We start from the raw sequence: 21,381 nt of genomic DNA on the forward strand, positions 1-21,381 counted from the left end.
CCAAAGCCGTGCGCACCTAAGGGGTGCGCACGGCTTTGTCCGGCTTCGTCCAGACTCGGACGGATCAGGACGGCCCAGAAGGGAAACTCTAAGCGCTGGACTCAACCACTGAAACCCTTGGAATACAGGTACCAAATTAAAACATTTGATTCTCTAAATTGTTGCTGTTAACGTAATTGTCGAGCAATGCCTGCCAAGAGGAAGGGGAAAGTGAGGGTTTTTCCCTCTGAACCCTTACCTCCCCTTTTACAATTGGAGATTGATCGTTTTATGAAGCAGCTAGGAAAGGAGGGACCCAGTGACTCCTTTGGAGGTTCCTTGGAAGGAGAACAAGTGCCCTCCCAGGAAGAGGCTTCCCTCAGTCCCGATCACCGTATGCCTCCTGTCCAGCGAGGAACAGAAGGAGAAGCGGCAACTTCGCCTACCGAAGTGGCAGTGCGGAAGAATGCTTTGGAGGGAGCAAGCCCCGAACTGTTGTCAGGTATGAGAGCTGTTGCGGATTTAAATCCAGCAACAGAGGAGGTCCCAGAGTCGGTGTTGGACCCACAACAAAGATCCTCTCAACCAGAAAGAACCCAGGATGTACAGCCTTTAATATCAAGGCCGGAGACAATTACACTGGGTGCTATATGGGACTTGGTAAGTGGCGTGAACGCCACTGTGAATAGACTGGAAGGAAAAATAGATTCCGTGTCTAGCAATTTGCAACAACAATTCTTGGGTATTCAGAGACAAGTAATTGGGGTCACTACCAGATTGGAGCAAACAGAGAGGAATATTGAAACTGTACAGTCAGTGAGTAATATGATGATAAAAGATCAGCTTGTATGTTCTAAACGATTAGAATTTCTTGAAAATAATGTTAGAAAATTGAATGTAAGGATGGTAAATTTTCCTAGGATTGCAGGGGAAACTGTGTATGTTTCTTTAAAGAGATTCCTGATTGAGGTAATAGGTTTTCTAGAAAATGATTTACCTTCTATAAATTCTTGTTTTTTCATAAAGAAAAGATCCTCAGATTTGCCAGTATCTATTCCTGCAAACCTTACCAGTTTTTTGGAAGATTCATCTCAACAGGTGATCGATAGGAATACTTTGATAGTTTCATTTATAACTACCACTGACATCAGCAAATTGATGAAGTTTTACTTCCAGAAATTTCCAGTTTCATTTATGGGTCAGGAAGTAAAAATATTTCCAGATTTATCCCCAATCACGCGTAGTAAAAGACGGGAATTTTTGCTTTTGAGACCCAGAGTAACTGCTCTGGGTTTCACATTTCTTTTAAAATACCCATGTCAGTGTATAATTAAGCGTGGACATGAATCCTTTACTTTTTCTCAGATTGACCATTTAAGCCAATTTGTAGTGGCTAGAGAGCCTACTACCTCATCCCCAGTAGCAACCTAAGATGTAAGATAGAAGTAATATATAGCTGCTAATGGTACCATTTAATTTAAATATTATTTCTTTTGAAATTCTCCTTGATTATCCTGCCTAATGGGTTTCAGATGTGTGTATTTAACACTCCTACAGAAACCAATTTAATAGTTTATTAGCACCAACAGACTAATTTATAATTTATATTTTTTCCTTTTTACATATTTCCTTTTAAATATGATGTTATACAGTCAGTTGGAAAATTAGTTACATCAATATTGTATTGAATGGAAATTACTATGTAATGTAAACAAGATAAATCAAATAAATAAATAAATTAAAAAAAAGAAAAAAGAAAAAAAGAAAATCCACTAAGCTTTTTGTTTCTTTTGATCCAAATAGAGATTAGCTATGCGCTGAGTGAAATAATTTTTTTTCAATTTGTTTTAAATGAGCTACTTGCTAATTTAATGGAGTGCCCCCTTAGTCCTATTATCTGAGAGAGTAGATAGCCGATTTACATTAACCTGTTCCAAGCCCTTTCATGATTTTGTAGATCTGTATCATATCCTCCCTCAGTTGTCTCTTCTCCAAACTGAACAGCCCTAACTTCCTTAGCCTTTCCTCATAGGGCAGCTATTCCATGCCACTTATCATTTTGGTTGCTCTTCTCTGCACTTTCTCCAGTGCAACTATATCTTTTTTGAGATGAGGCAACCAAAATTGCATATAGTATTCAAGATGTGGTCTCACCATGGAGCAATACAGAGGCATTATGAAACCCACTGTTTTATATACCATTCCCTTCCTAATAATTAATAACATTGTTTGCTTTTTTTGAACGCCACAGCACTCAAAGCCGCTTTCAGTGTATTATCCACTATGATGATTAGATTTCTTTCCAGGGTGATAACTCCTAAGATAGAACCTAAGAAAGAGATCTAGGCGTCATAGTGGATAATACATTGCAATCGTCAGCTCAGTGTTCTATGGCGGTCAAAAAAAAAAAAAGCAAACAGAATGTTAGGAATTTATTGGGAAGGGAGTGACATGTTGCAGCCAAGGTGTTTTTATGCCTTGAGAAGGTTTTTCACCAACTCCCTGTAGTTGTCTGCCTTGTTGTTCCCGAGAAAAATTACCACTAACTGGAAGGCTTTCCATGCCATCTTCCTTGCCATGCAGTGCACAGCTAAATGAGTCCAAACCCAGACATAGATTTATTCTTAGATTAAATCAAATATGTATATTAGTCATTTCTGCTTTAATTTGAGATCCTTTCAGTCAACACAAGTCTGGGTTGCCAATCTCAATACAATATGCTTACCATATTATCCAAGACGAGCATTAGCACATAAACCTTCTAGAGCTGAGAACCATTTTCAAAACTCTCCTTGTGTAAAATCTTTATTTTAAGATTGTGCATGTATGTTTGTGATCCATGTTCAATTCACTTGGACATTGCAGAATATAAGAAAATATAAATAAATTTGAGAAATGGCTAAAAGGAACAGTAGTTCAAATGCAGACAATCAAGTAGCCATGAATTACATAAGGAGGCATGGGATCTGCAAACGTTTGCAAAGAAACATGCAAGATAGGGAATTGGTCATCTGTAAGGAAAATATATTACCTGTTCTTACCTGGATCAGTCCAGACCATGGGTTATGTCACCAATCCAGCAGAGGGAGGCAGAGAAACATTCTACTGACTCTCATGTATACCCTGGGGTGCCACCTGCAGTCCATCAGTATTTCTCTGTCTCCCAGCAGAGGTGGACGTGCCTAACCCTGCAGTCTGTGGTAGTTTTTGTTTTTCTAGTCAGGTAGTTTAGGAGTCAGTTTTAGTAGGCTTTCTATCTCTCTTTGGGACAGGCTGTTCTTTTAATTTATTTAAAAAAAAAAAAAAAAGTATAACTTTTCTTACAAGCCGTCTCACTACCTCCCGGGAGGTTGGGAGATCGTGAAGGGACTATCCCTCCTGGTTCTAAGGTCACCGGAGTTGGGGGGGGTTTGTACCCAGCAACCACTCCTGGCAGGGGTGATACCGGGGGGCCCGGCTCACTCACCCTACTTGGAGCAGCTCCCGGGGTCCCCGGCATTTGGTCAGGTAAAAAAAAAACAACAATTTTTTTTCCTTTTGCTTTCTGTTTCTACCGGCAGCTGTATCGTGGTTTATTACCATTTCTGTGTTCAGAGGTACTGTGGTTTGTTTTTTGCTTTTCACCGGGGTTTATTTTATTTTGTTCTTTTGAATTCACGCCATTTTTTCTTCACAGTGCCGCGAGGTGCGGCATGCGTCTCTCCAGAGAGAGTCTCTGTTCTGCCTGCCTCCCCGGGGGGGAAGGCTCGTCTATTTTGCTGGCGAATAGATGTGGCTTGGCCGCCTCGCGCGGCCCTGAAACCTCGGCGCGGCTGCTCCCCTACCCTGGACCCGTTTCGCTGCAGTGCAGGAACGGAAGCTGTTACTAAGTTCTGAGGTCGGCTACACAACAGGTTATTCAGGGAGCTCCGGACCCGCCTTCCTTGTCGCTGCAGCCAGCGGTCCCTGGGGGGGGGGGGGGGGGGGACAAGCCGCGAGATACAGGGGTAGATTTATGTGATGAGAGCCTTGAGGAAGTTTCAAATTCTTCTTCTTCTTCCTCCTTCTCAGGGGATTTTATTTGTTTTCTTCGTAAGGCTTATAAATCCAGGAAGTTTCATAGAAAATACAGGGACAACTCATCTGAGCAGGGACTAAAGGTCCGCTCCTCCAAACGGGTGAGACCAAGTGATTTTGGTACTGGGCCATCTCCGAAGCGTCCCCTTCGCTCAGGCCCTATCAGTCTATTTTTTCTACTTCAGAAGATTCTGAACATGACTCTTTGCCTATCCCGGACAAGTCCCTGCCGGACGGGGATCTCGATGGAGATCCTGCTTTGGGCAGTAGTTCTGACCCTCACATAGCGGATGGGGATGATCCCAAAGTAGTCCGCCTTTTTAGGAGGGAGGAACTTAGTCCTTTGATTCCGGCAATTTTACTTGAATTGGGTTTGGAGGCTCCGGCGAAGGATTCTCGGATGGGTAATATCGACCCAGTGTTGCTAGGTCTTAGGGATCCGACGACATCCTTTCCTTTTCATCTTTCTCTCACTGACCTTTTGTACCGGGAGTGGGACACTCCTGAATTAGGTCTTAAGGTAGCATGAGCTATGGAAAAGCTATATCCATTACCTGAGGAGGCTTGGAAATTTTTAAATTTCTCAAAGTAGATGCCACTGTGTCAGCTGTCACTAAGAGGACGACTATTCCAGTGACGGGAGCTACGGCTCTTAAAGATCTACAGGATCATAAACTGGAGGTTCAGCTCAAGCGAATTTGAGGTTTCTTTTTTTTTTTTTTTTTTGCTTTAATTGTTTATTTATGCTTTTTCAAATAATTGACAATGAGTCACAATATTTCACTATTAGATATCCCTGCAAATGTTTAATGTTCATAAATAATAATAAGTATATATATTATGATCCAATACATTTACGTTCTTTTTTGGATAATTATCAAGCTGAGACAGCAATAACTTAGTGGTATGGGCAAGTTAAAATAATATTCTTTCCTAAAATTTCTTGAAACATTTTTTTGTAATTACATTATTGATGCTCCCATTAACATCTTGGATCTCCTTATATACCTGAGTTATATTATACTTATAATTGTAAGAGTCCAGGTTAGGATGTATTTTTTCTTTTTTGTAAAAGTTATAGTATTGGGATAGTATCTATGTATGAATAGAGGACTAGATATGTTATGTTATGTAACGTTGAATTTTTGAGGTTTCTGCTCTAGGTGTATGGGTGGCCATGTGTAGTAGCTTGGCTTTACGAGCTGGCCTGCGGTGGGTCCAGGCATTACAAAACAATTCTTCCCTCTCTGAGGAGATAGCACAAGCTGGTCGATTGGAGGAGACAGTTGCCTACAGCGCAAATGCTTTATATGATCTCCTCAGGACCTCTGCTCGCTCTATTGTGGCTTCAGTATCGGCTCGCAGACTCCTCTGGTTGAGGAATTGGTCTGCAGATGCATCCTCAAAAGCTCAGTTAAAAGCTTTACCCTTTAAGGGAAAATTGCTCTTTGGTAAGGAATTGGAAGATTTAATTTTGTCCTTAGGTGAGAATAAGATTCACAAATTACCAGAGGATTGTCCTAGACCTCGAAGCTCTTTCTCATCCCGCTCTTGTTTTCGGTCTGGTCGAAGATTTCGTTCTTCAGCTCCACCTGCTAAGCAGTCTTCGGGTAGACAACAGAATTGGCCTCAGTCCTTTCGTGGCCACCGCTTCGGAAGACCTGAAACTTCCCAAGCCTCAGGTGGAACAAAGTCTGCCCAATGAGATACGGCCGGGCCTTCCCCGGTTCCGGTTATGGGGGGCAGACTGTCCCTGTTTTACAGGGAATGGATCAGATGGACGTCTGATCAGTGGGTTCTCACAGTGATAAATCAAGGTTACGCTTTAGATTTAGTTTGGCAGCTTCACCACCGGTTTTTAATTTCACCATGTTCTTACCTGGAAAAACGTCGTGTAATAAAGGACTCTCTGCAGTGTTTGAGCGACCTCGGAGCTATAGTTCCAGTTCCAACATCAGAACATCGGAGGGGTCCTTCCAAAAAAGGAAGGAACCTTTTGTCCCATTCTCGATCTCAAAAGAGTCAACCGTTGCCTACAGATTCCCAAGTTTTGAATGGAAACTCTCCGGTCTGTCATAGTTTCGGTACACAGGGGAGAATTTCTAGCGTCTCTCGACCTCACCAAGGCTTATCTTCACATCGGCATTTGTTCCGATCATCAGAAGTTTATCAGGTTCTGCATTCTAGGGCAGCATTATCAATTCAGGGCTCTCCCGTTTGGGTTAGCCACAGCTCTCAGAACATTTACCAAGGTAATGGTTGTGGTGGCCGCACAACTCAGGAAGGAGGGCCTGTTGGTACATCCGTACCTGAACGACTGGTTAATTTGAGCGAAGTCGGAATCTCTTTGTCGCTCAACGATCAGCAGGGTCATCGACCTTTTGCAGTCTCTAGGCTGGGTGATCAACAAGGACAAGAGTCACCTAGTCCCTTCCCAGTCTCTGGAGGTTTTGGGTGCACTGTTCAACACTCGTCAAGGGAAAGTGTTCCTTCAGGAACATCGCCTTCTCAAGCTTCAAACGCAAATCCGAAACTTACTATCCACTCCTATACCATGTGTACGGGATTACTTGACAGTCTTAGGCTCAATGACCTCTACTCTGGAGTTGGTTCCCTGGGCCTTTGTGCATATGAGGTCACTTCAGTCTGCTTTGCTTTCACGCTGGAATCCGGTTTTGGAACTATACCACCTTCCCCTTCCCCTTACAGAGAAGGCTCGTTTCAGCCTGGATTGGTGTTTACAGCAGGTCAATCTACGGCGGGAGTACCTCTAGAGATTCCAGATTGGACTGTGGTCACCACTGATGCCAGTCTTTCAGGCTGGGGCGCAGTATGTCAGAAAACATCTGTTCAAGGTCAGTGGTCTGAAGAAGAAGCACGGTGGTCGATCAGTCAGTTAGAGACCAGAGCGGTACACTTGGCCTTAATCGCTCTTCAACCTCTCCTATGCGGGAAGTCAGTACGGATTCTTTCAGACAATGTGACCACGGTAGCGTACATTCTCTGTACGTACCAGGATCAGTCCAGACTGTAGGGTTATGTCTCCCTTCCAGCAGGTGGAGTCAGAGAGCAAAGTTCTAAGCACCTCCCATATCCCAGGGTGTCTCCTGCGATCCTCCAGTATTCCTCTGACTCCAGCAGGTGAAGGAAGACATCCCCTGCAGTCCTGATACTTTGGTCAGCTGAGTGAATTTACTTTTATTTCCAGTCAAGGGATTTTTGTTCCTGGCTGATCTCTGACTAGATCTTCTTGTTAAAAAAAAAAAAAAAAAAATTTAATTGATGTGGTGTCTATAAGCCTTGTCACCCGGAAGACCCCTATCATTCCCGGGTAAAAGGGGGGATTTACCGGTGGGCCGGTCCCTCCCCCCTTCTGTGCCAGAGAAGTTTTATGCCTCTGAAGGGAGCTCAATTGTTTATTATATTCCAGGGAGGTTGTCATTCCCCTGAAGAGAAAGCTCCATTAATTGTGTGAGAAAAAGATTTAAATTAAACGAAAGACTACTAATTTCAAGGCAAAATTAAGATTTTATTAAGACACAAGCAACCATTTATTTTGTACTTTTAAGAGTTTTTTTTCTCAGAGCTTGTAGTTTTTTTCTTCTTTTTGTTATGCCGCGGGGCTCTCTGTGTTCTGCCTGTGGAGAGCCGGCAGCGCGGCTCTCCAGAGACAGTCTTTGTTTTCGCTGCATTTCTGGCGGCAAAGGGCCGTCAGAACTGCCTTTTGCATGCAGAAAACGGCCGTTGCCGCATACGCGTGATTGAAATTTCTCTCAACCCATTCCCTTGCCTCGGCTGGCCCCGTCCCCAAATCGCGTGGGAGCGGCGGCCATTTTGAATTTCCCCGACGATCGCGGTGGCCCGCGGTCTCGGGGAGGGGAACTACTTGAGGGATTATCTCCTCCTGCTTTAAGTCCAGAGCACTCTAATTTTCAGGAAAATGACACTCTTCAGCCTCCTTTACCCCCAGGGGGGGGGGGGGGGGTTTAAAGCAACCATTTTCATCACAATTTATTTTATTAATGCACAAGGCATATTTGGAGGCTGCAGCAGATGCAAAAGGTAATCAGCCACCGCCTACTAAGATACCCAAAAATAGAGGAACCTATTCCACAACTGCTTTCTGTAAATCAGGATCCTGACTTACAAGACACTCTCCTGGGAGCCTCGGCTGATACGGTGGATGAGGGGGTTATGGAATCAGCTCTGGTGGAAGGGGATGATCCTCAAGTACTGCGGTTATTTCGCAAAGAGGAGTTAGATCCTCTTATCCCTTTTGTCCCAGAAGAACTTGCAATTCCAGCGCCACAGCCAGTGGCGGACTCTACTCCTGGAGATCCTGTTCTTGCAGGGCTTAGGGCCCCACCTAAATCTTTTCCTTTTCATCCTAAACTTCTTCAGTTGCTTACTCGAGAATGGGATGTTCCAGAGGCTGGTCTTAAAGTTTCTAGGGCCATGGATAAACTCTATCCACTCCCACAAGAATTTCTGGACTTGCTGAAGGTCCCTCAGGTGGACTCTGCAGTTTCTGCCATCGCTAAACACACCACAATTCCAGTCACGGGAGGCACGGCTCTCAAGGACCTTCAGGATAGAAAACTTGAAGTTCTTCTTAAACGTATCTTTGAGATATCTGCCGGCGTAGACAATGTTCAGGCGGATTTTCGCAGTCGCCAGTATCTAGATCCCGGAGAGTGGGAACTTTCCAGGGAGGCAATGAGCATACTCACCCAAAGGTGGGGGACACCCAGGCTAGATCTGATGGCTACCCGCGTCAAAGCGAAAGCGGCTCGGTTCTACAGTCGAAGGAGGGAACACGGAGCGGAAGGGGTGGATGCCCTGGTTCTCCCTTGGCCCAAAGACATCCTTCTCTATGTGTTTCCACCATGGCCACTAATAGGGAAAGTCGTGAGACGCTTAGAATCTCACGAAGGTCCGGTGATTCTCGTCGCTCCAGTATGGCCTTGCAGACCATGGTATGCGGATCTCATCAATTTAGCGGTCGACGGTCCCATCCGCCTAGGTCACCTCCACAACCTCCTTCGACAGGGTCCAGTATATTTCGACAGGCGGTTCACTTTTGTCTAGCGGCCTGGCTTATGAAAGGTGGCAATTAAAAAAGAGAGGCTACCCAGACTCAGTCATCACCACCATGCTTAGTTCGAGAAAACCTTCTACTTCTCTCACCTATGTTAGAGTATGGAAGGTATTTGATACTTGGTGTAAAAGTCCGGCTTGTCTCCGTGCAGAGCTACAGTCGTGGACATTTTGGCTTTCCTACAAGACTGTTTAAAAAAGGGTCTGGCTTATAATTCGCTCCGCGTCCAAGTTGCGGCAATAGGCTGTTTACGAGGTAAGGAGAATGGTGTGTCTGTCGCTATGCATCCGGATGTTGTCTGTTTTCTCAAAGGAGCCAAACATTTGAAACCACCAATCCGGGCTCCCTGTACTTCGTATTCTTTGTGCTCCTCCTTTTGAACCCCTTAAGCGAATAACTTTGAAGGACTTAACACTCAAGGCAGTATTTTTCATATCAGTTTGTTCTGCTAGACGCATTTCAGAGATTCAGGCATTGTCTTGCCTTGAGCCTTTCTTGAGAATTTCAGATTCAGGTATATCATTGCGCACAGTACCGTCCTTTTTACCCAAAGTGGTTTCCTCTTTTCATCTCAATCAGTCTGTTGAATTGCCAGCCTTTCCAGATTTGGATAAATCTTCTCCTCAATCACGAGACTTAAAACGACTTGATGTCCGCCGAGTGCTCTTACGTTACTTAGAGATCACTAATGTTTTTAGTCTTTCGGACCACCTTTTTGTTCTAAGGAGCGGCCCTAAGAAGGGCTATCAGGCTTCAAAAGCTACCATTGCACGGTGGTTGAAGGAAGCCATTGCTTCGGCATACATTTGTAACGGTCGCCCAGTTCCTGATGGTCTCAAGGCGCATTTGATATGCTCTCAGGCGGCGTCTTGGGTCGAGAATCATTGTGTTTCACCTCGGAAATTTGTAGAGCGGCGACTTGGAAATCTTTGCACACTTTTGCCAAACATTATCGTTTGGACGTTCGCGCTCCAGACGTCGACTCTTTTGGAAGTAGTGTGCTGAGGGCGGGACTCTCCAGATCCCACCCCATTTTGGGCAGCTTGGGTACATCCTTACAGTCTGGACTGATCCTGGTACATACAGGGAAAGGAAAATTAGTTCTTACCTGATAATTTTCGTTCCTGTAGTGCCAAGGATCAGTCCAGACGCCCGCCCAGTTTTTTTCCGGAGAGTCCGCTATTGACTACTGTTTATTTCTTACCTTGATTTCCTTTTTAACTTTTTCCTATGCAATGATTTAAGAAGCTCTGAAGATTGTTACGTTATTTGTTCTTGTTATGTATTTGTTCTGTTCATATATATAGTTGATCTAGTCATTGATTATCCTTTTTCATGAGTCTCTGCTTTGTTATTCAAAATACTGGAGGATCGCAGGAGGCACCCTGGGATATGGGAGGTGCTTAGAACTTTGCTCTCTGACTCCACCTGCTGGAAGGGAGACATAACCCTACAGTCTGGACTGATCCTTGGTACTACAGGAACGAAAATTATCAGGTAAGAACTAATTTTCCTTCAACTGCCAGGAAGGAACTTGAAGCTTCCTGGTAGCGCAGGAAGCGCAACAGTTGATCACCTGGGCGGAACAACATCTACTCAGCATCGCAGCCTCACACATTGCTGGGGTAGACAGTGTTCAAGCAGACTTCCTCAGTTGTCATCATCTCGATCCAGGGGAGTGGGAACTGTGCAAAGAAGCCTATCAGTTGATATGCAACAGATGGTCCACACCGGCAGTGGATCTCATGGCAGCATTCCAGAATTCCAAGACCCCTCGGTTCTTCAGCCGCAGGAGGGAAATTGGAGCGGAAAGAGTGGACGCTCTGGTACTTCCTTGGCCAAAGGATGTTCTTCTGTGTTTCCACCCTGGTCTCTGATCGGCAAGGTCCTGCGTCAGATAGAGCTTCAGCGAGTTGACGTTGTTTTAGTGGCTCCGGAGTGGCCATGCCGTCCGTGGTTCGCGGACTTAGTCAGTCTAGCGCTGGACGGTCCCCTTCGATTTCGGGATCTGCCGTGCCTTTTGTCTCAGGATCTGGTTTGTTTGGAAGAGGTCGAACGCTGCTCTCTAGTGGCATGGCTTTTGAGAGGCGTTGGTTAAAGAGCAAAGGTTATTCCAATGCTGTGGTAATTACTTTATTACGTTCTCGTAAATCTTCTACATCTTTGGCTTATGCGAGTGTGTGGAAAGTTTTTGGCTCATGATGTATTGAGCACCAATTAGATCCGGTGCACTCTTCTGTATCGGATATTTTATCTTTTTTACAAGATGGTTTAGCAAAAGGTTTGTCCTGCAGTTCCTTACGTGTCCAAGTTGCAGCTGTTGGATGTTTTCGGGGTAAGGTTCGTGGATTATCCTTGGCCGCGCATCCAGATGTAGCGCGTTTTCTCAAAGGCGCACATCATCTACATCCTCCGTTCCGGAACCCTTGTCCTGCATGGAGTTTGAATTTGGTTCTTAGGGCTCTGTGTGCGGCCCCCTTAAACATGCGACTTTCAAAGATCTTACGTTGGCCACAAGGAAAACCGCCTTCATCTCCTCAGCTCGTAGAATTTCAGAGTTACAGGCCTTTTTTTGCAGAGAACCCTTTCTTAGAATTTCCGATACGGGAATTTCAATATGGACTGTACCCTTTTTTTTGCCCAAGGTTGTATCTTCTTTTCATTTAAATCAGTCGATAGAGCTTCCTGCTTTTCCGTGTTTAGATCGTATGCATCCTTCTTCTAAGGATCTTAAGAAATTGGATGTGCGACATATGCTGTTACGTTATCTTGAAGTTACCAACAGTTTTCGATTGTCTGATCATTTGTTTGTTCTGTGGAGTGGTTCTCGTAAGGGTCATAATGTTTCCAAGGCTACGATTGCTCGCTGATTAAAAGAGACAATTCAGTCAGCTTATCTTCTGGCTCGTCGAGATCTTCCTGAAGGTTTGAGAGCTCATTTCACTAGGTCGCAAGCCACGTCCTGGGTGGAATGTCAATTAGTTTCTCCTCAGGAGATTTGTAAGGCAGCGACTTGGAAGTCGTTGCACACTTTTGCTCGTCATTACCGCTTAGATGTCCAGGCTCCGAGTTCGGCAGCCTTCGGAGAGAATGTTCTCCGAGCGGGACTCTCTGGGTCCCACCCCAAGTAAAACAGCTCTGGTACATCCCAGGGTCTGGACTGATCCAGGTACGTACAGGGAAAGGAAAATTGGTTCTTACCTGCTAATTTTCGTTTCTGTAGTACCATGGATCAGTCCAGACGCCCGCCCTTTATGTCTGTGTATGGCAATTATCTTTTCAGAGAGTCCGCTCGTTCACTGTTTTGGTTTATAAACCGCTTTTCATGCTGACTACTTTTTTAATGTTTCTTCTTTATTCCCACAGGTTTTTTTTGGGATTCTGCTTCCATTTAGGATTTGTGAGTTGGAAGTACGTTATAGCATTTAGATAGCTAGTTAGTATTTTATTGGTTAGATTTCTGCTTTGATATCGTTCAATACTGATGGACTGCAGGTGGCACCCCAGGTATACGTCAGAGTCAGTAGAATGCTTCTCTGCCTCCCTCTGCTGGATTGGTGACATAACCCAGGGTCTGGACTGATCTATGGTACTACAGGAACAAAAATTAGCAGGTAAGAACCAATTTTCCTTTTGAATGCTATCTCGCAGGAAAATTCAGTTCCTTAGCAGACTCCTTGAACTATCAACTTCAGCCTTAAGAGTGGTCTCTTTACCCTAGTACGGTGCACTATCGCTTCAGTGTAGGGGAATTGCACAAGTGGATTTCTTTTAGCTCCATCAGTCCACAAGCTTCCATCATACTGCTCGAAGAGACCAACTCCAAATTTCTCTAGCATGTTTGTCTCTAACATAATTTTCATTCCATAGAACTGAAACCTCCGTATACATTTTTAACCTCTTCCTCTCATATTGAAGACAATATTTAAGTTCCCTCTACGTACCTGGATCAGTCCAGACTCTTGGGTTTTGCCTCCCCTCCAGCAGATGGAGACAGAGAAAGATTTGACTGACCCTGCCCTATATCCTGAGGTGCCACCTGCAGTCCATCAGTATTTCTCTGTCTCCAGCAGATGGTGGAGGTGCAAAATCCTGCAGTCTGCGCAGTCTGTGGTACTTAAGTCAAAACAGGCTCACTGTTTCAGCAGCCGTTTTAGCTGCCTCCCAGGTGGTTGGTAGGTCCTGGGGGGACCATCTTCCCTGGTTCTTGAGGCTGCCGGAGTTGGGGAGGTCGAGGACCCAGCAACCACTACCAGCGGGGGTGATACCGGGGAGCCCGGGTCACTCACACTCTTCGGTGCGGCACCCGAAAAGCAGATAGGTAAAAAAAAAATAAAAAATAACATACTTTTCAGTTTCAGGACAAGGGGAAGATGATCCTCTGCTGCTTTATGACCATGTCAGATTTGGTTTCCCTGGCTGCAAAGATTAGCTGTTGCTCTTGTGTCTTTGAATATTTCTAATGGATTACGTTTTTCACTCCAAACCTGTGGGCGCAGGGTTCTTGCTCATTGGTAAATGGGAAGCCAGATGACAGGTGGGAAGGTGGCCAGTAAGGAAATGAGTTTTCAGATGCAGTGAAGGCCTGTGCAGTGTTTAGTGGGACCTTCCCAAGTGGCCCAGTGGTTATGCTGAATGGAGTTGGGGCTAGCGCTATGACAGTGATAGTGTTGTATGGCAGGCTTGAGGTGAAGATATCTGAGGACGCTAGCGTTATCTTACATTTGCTATTTCAGCTTCAAGAGCGTCGAGACGCAGAACTCAGGGCTAAACGGGAAGAGGAAGAAAGAAAACGTCGAGAAGAGAAGCGCAGACAGGAGGAACAGAAACGGCGGGAAGAGGAAGAGCTCTTCAGGCGGAAACAGGTGAGAATCTGGTCTTCTGTAGTCCAGGTTATCACTGACAGTCTCCACTGAGTTCTCTGATATTAGAAAAGACCTTTTTGTATAGGCTTTTTAAAGGAGTGAAAAGAGACATGATCTGTTAGGCAAAAGCAGGAGAATACCCTATTCCCTGTACGTACCTGGATCAGTCCAGACAGTGGGTTATATCCCCCGACCAGCAGATGGAGTCAGAACAGAGTTTGAGAGCGTCAGCATATAGAGTAGTGCACCCTCTGCTGGAGCTCAGTATTCTTCTGACTCCAGCAGATGTGAGCAGGGGGATCCACTAGCTCCCCCAGATTGACAGGGTTTCTTCATTTTTGGTTATTTTTCTTTTTCTCCACAGTATTTCCCTGTCTTATGTTTCTCTTCATTTTGGATCCTTAAAATTAAAAAAAAAAAAAAAAAAAAGACTTCAATTTTTGAGGCGGCATGTGTCTGTGGCTCTGCCTTCTCTATTCTGTACTCCTTTCCTCTTCTGTTGGGGTAAGTGGAAGTTTTTTGAGTTTCTTTCTCCACAGGTTTGCTTCTTTTTGGTGGTGTCCCGTGGATGCCGGTGGTTCCGGCCGCTCCACGCGTCGTTTGTGGGTCCCGTGGTTCGCAAGCTCCGCCCGCGGGTGTGTCCTCAACTGAAACGGGGGGTTTCCCCCGCAGTTCCTGGACCCCTTCGGCAGGTTGTTAGGGCCATTCCAGGCCCCCCCGCGGCACTAGCTCGTTTTTGGGCCCCCCCCCCCCCCCCCCGAGACTTTTTCCGCTGCAATTTCGGACCTGCCTCCTCCTCAGCCCGGGCGGCGCGGGCCGGCCACGACTCCGCCTTTGGCGGGAACGGCGGCCATTTTAGGGGGACAGCGTGAGACGGACTCGCTCCCAGATGCAGACAGGATTGGTTGCACTGGCTTTCAACAGGCTCTGCCCCCGGCAGGGGGTTTGCCCGACCGGGGCTCCCAGGACGGTCCCCCCCCAGGTATTCCAATCAGCTCCCCGTTTTTCTCACCTGATTTTATTCTGGCAATGCACATGGCTTATTTGCAGGGTATGGGAGCGCAGGTGCTGAATCCCCGTTGGGCCCCTCCCCCCAAGGTTCCTAAACTTGCTGTTGGTCTCACCGCCTCGCCCGTTACGCCTGGATCCCTGCCGGGTCCCTCTCCTGTGCCACCCCGGCGTACCACGGGGGCGGCTTCGCCGGTGAGAGACGACTCCCCGGAACCCTCGGAGGCGCATCCGGAATGGACATACGGAGGGGGACGACCCTCGAGCCCTAAGGATTTTTCAAAAAGAAGAGCTGGATGAACTCATCCACCATATTATTCAGGAGCTGGACCTCGACCCACCTCCAGATCCGCCGATCCCTGTGGCTCCTGCCGTCGCCACCTCTTCTCGCAAAGGGGATCCAGTACTTGCCGCCCTCCGTCCTAGGGCAAGGGTTTTCCCTATCCATGAGTCCTTCCTACAGCTTCTCACCAGGGAGTGGGACACTCCCGAGGCGTCCTTGAAGGTCACACGCGCCATGGAAAAGCTATACCCGCTCCCTGAGGATTTTTTGGATCTTATCAAGGTGCCCAAGGTGGATTCAGCGGTGTCGGCAGTGACCAAGAGGACGACCATCCCGGTCACGGGTGGAACGGCCCTGTGGGATACGCAAGACCGTAAACTAGAAACCTTCCTCAAGAGGGTCTTCAAAGTCTCCGCCCTAGGTATGCGGGCCGTGATGTGCAGTTCGCTCGCGCAAAGGGCCAGCTTACTCTGGGTACAGCAGCTTCTCACCTCTCAGGAGTTGCCCCGCGAAGAGGCCGCCCAGGCGGACCGTCTGGAATCTGCCATAGCATACGGGGCGGACGCCTTGTATGATCTCTTTCGCGTAATAGCGCGGTCCATGGTTTCGGTTGTAGCAGCCCGATGGCTCTTGTGGCTTCGCAACTGGGCGGCGGATGCTTCCTCCAAGTCGAGCCTTGGCTCCCTCCCCTTTAGGGGGAAGTTTTTATTTGCAGAGGACCTGGATCAGATCATCAAGTCACTGGGGGAAAATTCGGTGCATCGTCTGCCGGAGGATAGACTGCGTTCCTTCAGGTCATTTTCTTCCGGTAGAACCAGGTCCAGGGCACAGCGACGTTATAGGTCTTACCGGCAGTCCGGTTCCCGGACACAGCCGACAAGATCCCAGCCTTGGTCTCGTTCCTTTCGTGGGCGGAGGCCCGCGAGAGAGGGTCCAGGGCAGGGAAATCCGCCCACAAAGTCCTCCCAATGATGCCAAAGGAGCCTACTTCTCACCTCCCCGGATCGGAGGCCGCCTCATGGACTTCTACGAGGAGTGGGCAGTTAACTCCACGGACCAGTGGGTGCTGGACACCATAAGAGACTGTTACGCCTTGGAGTTTGTCCGCCCCCCGAGGGACCGGTTCATCTTCTCCCCCTGCGGTTCGGATCTCAAGAGGATAGCGGTTCAACAAACACTAGACCGACTGCAGGACATAGGGGCCATCGTTCCCGTCCCCTTCGAGGTGGGCTTGGGCCACTATTCCATTTACTTCATCGTTCCCAAAAAGGACGGTTCCTTTTGGCCCAACCTGGACTTGAAGGAGGTAAACAAGGCTTTCAGGGTCAGCCGGTTCCGCATGGAGATTCTTCGATCAGTGATCGCCGCAGTGCACAAGGGAGAATTCCTCGCTTCACTGGATCTCTCGGAAGCATACTTGCACATTCCCATCCTGCCGGCTCACCGGCGGTATCTTCGCTTCAAGATTCTCGGTCAACACTTTCAGTTCAAGGCGCTTCCCTTCGGTTTGGAGACCGCACCTCGGACCTTCACAAAGATCATGGTAGTGGTGGTGGCGGCCCTCCGCAAGGAGGGTATCCTAGTACATCCGTACCTAGACGACTGGCTGATTCGAGCGAAGTCCTTCTCACATGGTCAGACCTCAGTGGCCAGATTAGTACAATTCCTATGCTCTCTGGGCTGGGTGGTGAACCTTCCAAAGAGTTCCCTTGTGCCCTCGCAACACCTGGATTTCTTAGGAGCGAGCTTCTATACCCGGCGGGGCATGGTGTTCCTGCGCCAGGACAAGGCGCAAGCCCTGAGGGAGCACGTGTCTCGGTTTTCGGTTTTGGAAGAACCAACCGCCTGGAATTATCTGCAGCTCCTGGGAGTAATGGCCTCCACCATCGACATGGTACCCTGGGCGTTTGCACACCTGCGTCCACTGCAGGCATCCCTGCTATCCCGTTGGAAACCAGTCTCCCAGGAGTATCAGGTGATCCTGCCGCTTCCACCATTAGCCAGGAAAAGCCTGGATTGGTGGCTTGTCCCCTCGCATCTGGCTCGGGGAGTCTCGCTCGAGGTTCCCAATTGGGTGGTGGTGACCACCGATGCCAGCCTCGCGGGATGGGGCGCCGTCTGCGAAAGAAGCGCCACGCAGGGGACTTGGATGCCAGAGGAGGCAAAGTGGCCGATCAATCGCCTGGAAACGAGAGCCGTGCGTTTCGTTCTCCAGCGTTTTCTTCCCCTGGTGCGACACAGAGAGCTGAGGATCCTCTCGGACAACGCCACCACCGTGGCCTACATCAATCGTCAAGGGGGGACAAGAAGCAAGCATGTCTCCCTCGAGTCAACTCCCCTGATGGAGTGGGCGGAGAGCAATCTCATCCGGATAGCGGCCTCTCACATCGCCGGGGTGGACAACATTCAGGCGGACTTCCTGAGTCGTCAACAGCTAGACCCCGGCGAGTGGGCTCTCTCCGATGAGGCAATGCATCTCATCGTCAGTCGTTGGGGGACTCCACGCCTCGATCTAATGGCGACCTTTCTCAACGCCAAGGCTCCACGCTTCTTCAGCCGCAGAACAGAGCGCGGCGCGGAGGGGGTGGATGCCCTCGCCCTTCCGTGGCCGTCGGATCAACTGCTCTATGTGTTTCCTCCTTGGCCTCTGGTCGGCAAGGTTCTCCGCAGGTTGGAACATCATCGAGGGACTGTAATTCTCGTCGCCCCGGAATGGCCCCGTCGGCCATGGTTCGCAGATCTACTTCAGATGACTGTGGACGGCCCACTTCGCCTGTCCCATCTCCCTCATCTTCTGCGTCAGGGGCCGGTATTTTTCGAGCAGGCAGAACTCTTCTGTCTTGCGGCCTGGCTTTTGAATGGCGCCGTCTCCGCCACAGAGGCTACCCGGAGACAGTGATCTCAACGATGCTTCGTTCCCGCAAGCCTTCGACCTCCGTCACTTACGTTCGAGTTTGGAAGGTCTTCGAAGCCTGGTGCTCCGACCGCGGGGTCCAAACCTTGGAGGAGACTGTCCCGCTGATCCTTCATTTCCTACAGGATGGTCTGGATAAGGGTCTCGCCTATAATTCGCTCCGGGTTCAGGTGGCGGCCTTGAATGTCTTGGTACAGAAGGACTGCTCTCTACCCCTTCAGCCGGATATCGCACGTTTTCTGAAGGGTGCCAAACACCTACGGCCACCGGTCAGGGATCCTTTCCCTTCTTGGAGCCTCAACTTGGTGCTGTGAACGCTGTCAGGCCCTCCTTTTGAACCCTTGAGGGGGTCCTCCCTCAAGGACCTGACCCTCAAGACGGTTTTCCTGGTAGCCATCTCTTCTGCTCGCCGGATCTCAGAGCTCCAAGCCTTGTCCTGCCAGGACCCTTATCTGCGTTTCTCCGACTCCGGGGTTTCCCTTCGTACGGTGCCATCCTTCCTACCAAAGCTGGTCTCTGCCTTCCACGTCAATCAAACGGTGGAGCTTCCAGCGTTCGCTCCAGAGGAACCCCGGTCTCTCCGGCTCCTGGACGTCAAGCATGTGCTGCTCCATTACCTGGAGGTTACCAATGACTTCCGGGTATCCGATCATTTGTTTGTCCTCTGGTCAGGACCGAGGAGAGGTTCTCAGGCATCCAAGACGACTATTGCGCGCTGGATAAAGGACGCCATCTCATCGGCTTACATTGCGGCGGGGCGGGTGCCACCTCGCAGCATGTCGGCTCATTCCACGCGATCCCAAGCGGCGTCCTGGGCGGAATCTCGCTCCGTTTCCTCCCAGGAAATCTGCCGTGCAGCGACGTGGAAGTCGTTGCACACTTTTTCCAGACATTACAGACTACACCTGGCGCCTCAGTACACGGGTTCTTTTGGCGATCAAGTTCTCCGAGCAGGTCTCTCAGGACCCCACCCGGTTTAGGGAAGCTTGGGTACATCCCACTGTCTGGACTGATCCAGGTACGTACAGGGAAAAAAAATTATTCCTTACCTGCTAATTTTCGTTCCTGTAGTACCATGGATCAGTCCAGACGCCCGCCACTAGGGGTTTCATTAGGTCCTGCTCGGATTCTTCCAGGTAACTTTCATTCTGTTTGTCTCTGATTATTGTTACTGTTCACAGCTCCTCACAAGTTGACTGTTGCTGGTCCCGTTGACCGTTTGTTTACTTATATCTTTCTCTGTTCCTTTTTGGGGACGGATCTGGATCCAAAATGTTGTGTTTTGCTTTTGGGCTTTGCTATGCGTAATACTGAGCTCCAGCAGAGGGTGCACTACTCTATATGCTGACGCTCTCAAACTCTGTTCTGACTCCATCTGCTGGTCGGGGGATATAACCCACTGTCTGGACTGATCCATGGTACTACAGGAACGAAAATTAGCAGGTAAGGAATAATTTTCTTTTGGCCCAGTATTGGATGGTGGGTGGTAGAGGACCAGATTTTGAGCCAGAAGATCATACATTTTTAAGTTATTTTTACAGTATGAGAGTCCATTGCACCCATTTATCCTTTTCTTCTGCGGGGGCTGAGTGTGAACTACTTTAAAAAGTGCTCTGATTTCTTTGCCAGTGTTCTACTTGCTTTTGGTCCCTCTTCTTTCCTGTCCACCACTCTGCTCTCATTTTTATTCTCACTCCTGCTGTTTACCTATCTCCTGTCAGTGTCGCCAGCAGCAGGAGCTGCTCCTGAAGTTGCTCCAGCATAGCCAGCAGCAGAGCTCACCACCTCTCTGGAGCAGTCTCTCCAAGCAGAACCTTCCCATGAAGGCTCTGCTGGAGTTACAGCAGCAGGAGAATGAGCGGCAACTGCAAAAGCAGCAGCGGGTACAGCCACGAGTGGTGAGTAGAGTAATTGCATAACCTCCCCAACTTGTTTCTATCACACTTTATCCAAAGGAGCACCTCATTCCCACAGTGAGGAGTACATCATAACTGGAAACCTGCCCACATCTTTGAGGTGAGCTTTAGTTAGAGAAGGCTCCCTGATATGTCACCAGCATGCTAATTCTTGATTTTGCTGAGAGTGCAATTTCCTTGCAATGGGCAAATAGCTCATTCTGCTTTATAAGAAGGAATTTGTTTTTCTTTATTGTTAAAAATAAATACATGTAAATCTACCTTTTCTTTTCTGCAGCATGGAGGTCTGAGCATGAGTAACTCATCCATGGCGGGCCTGGCTGCTCAGTGGGGTTCAGACTCCAACCCTCTATGGGCCACCCATGAGAAGAGCAGCTCGGTGGGCTTGTGGGAGGAAAGCCTGAAAACCTCAGCACCTGGAGTAAGAAGCATGGGGCTGAAAAATAGCCGGAGCAGTCCATCGCTCAGGTACATTTGAGGAGAGGGGATGATTAAATACTAACAATAGCAGCCTCTCTCTCAAATATATTTAGGGGAATGAGGGTAGAGGAACCTGAAAAACAGTAGGAGCAGCCTGTCTCAGGTACATCCAGATAAATGACAGGGAGCAGGCTAAAGAACAAGATCAGCCTGCCTCTTGGTGGAAAGAGTTGCTTATTTGAAGATCAGAGTTGATGAAAAGTAAGTGACTTCCCAAGGGAGAGAGTCCTTGTTGTGAGCTAGATGGGAAGTTCTGAGGATCAACCAAGGCGCATGTGCAGAAATCTCACAGGGAAGTGCTTGTGAGTGATGATGTGATATATATTATGCAGGTGTTTTTCTTGTTTTCCCCTAATCTGAACCATAGGGTTCTATTCCTCCTCTTCAGGTTGGAGATCACTGAAGCTGCAAGTCTTGAGGCTTTCAGCTGACTGCTTATGTGATCAAGATCTCATAGCTTTTCCTCAGGGGATCATAGCGAAGTTGATTACCTTTCACAGATGTTCTCCTTGGACAGAAACAAATAGCCAAACATGATGAGGTGATGTCATCTGGTGCAGAGTAGTCATTTTTATCATATAGTTCAGAAAGTTATGCTGCCTTTGAGCATATGCAGTCTTCACAGTAGTATCCCTGCATGTGAGTCTACCTCAATCTTTTTCTAAGACAGGTAATCCAGGGAGGTGAGCAGGGCTGTGTGGCTGTTTGTTTTGCTGTCCATGGAGAACACCTGTTAAGAGATGACCAATTTTGCTTTCTCCATGGATAAGTACAACAAACAG

The 21,381-nt window shown here is 47.9% G+C and overlaps 1 protein-coding gene across 6 annotated transcripts in view; it reads left to right on the forward strand.

Annotated features, from left to right (window-relative positions):
• GIGYF1 (GRB10 interacting GYF protein 1) overlaps positions 1–21,381 on the forward strand; it is a 459,255-nt gene that overhangs the window by 359,758 nt on the left and 78,116 nt on the right. For all 6 annotated transcript variants that reach the window (XM_029581610.1, XM_029581609.1, XM_029581612.1 and 3 more), the window contains 3 exons: positions 13,870–13,998; positions 19,925–20,101; positions 20,397–20,587. In XM_029581610.1, the coding sequence (XP_029437470.1) occupies positions 13,870–13,998; positions 19,925–20,101; positions 20,397–20,587 (497 nt within the window). The remainder of the gene's footprint in view (positions 1–13,869; positions 13,999–19,924; positions 20,102–20,396; positions 20,588–21,381) is intronic.

The sequence above is a fragment of the Rhinatrema bivittatum genome, chromosome 16 (assembly GCF_901001135.1).
Source record: "Rhinatrema bivittatum chromosome 16, aRhiBiv1.1, whole genome shotgun sequence".
Classification (NCBI taxonomy): domain Eukaryota; kingdom Metazoa; phylum Chordata; class Amphibia; order Gymnophiona; family Rhinatrematidae; genus Rhinatrema; species Rhinatrema bivittatum.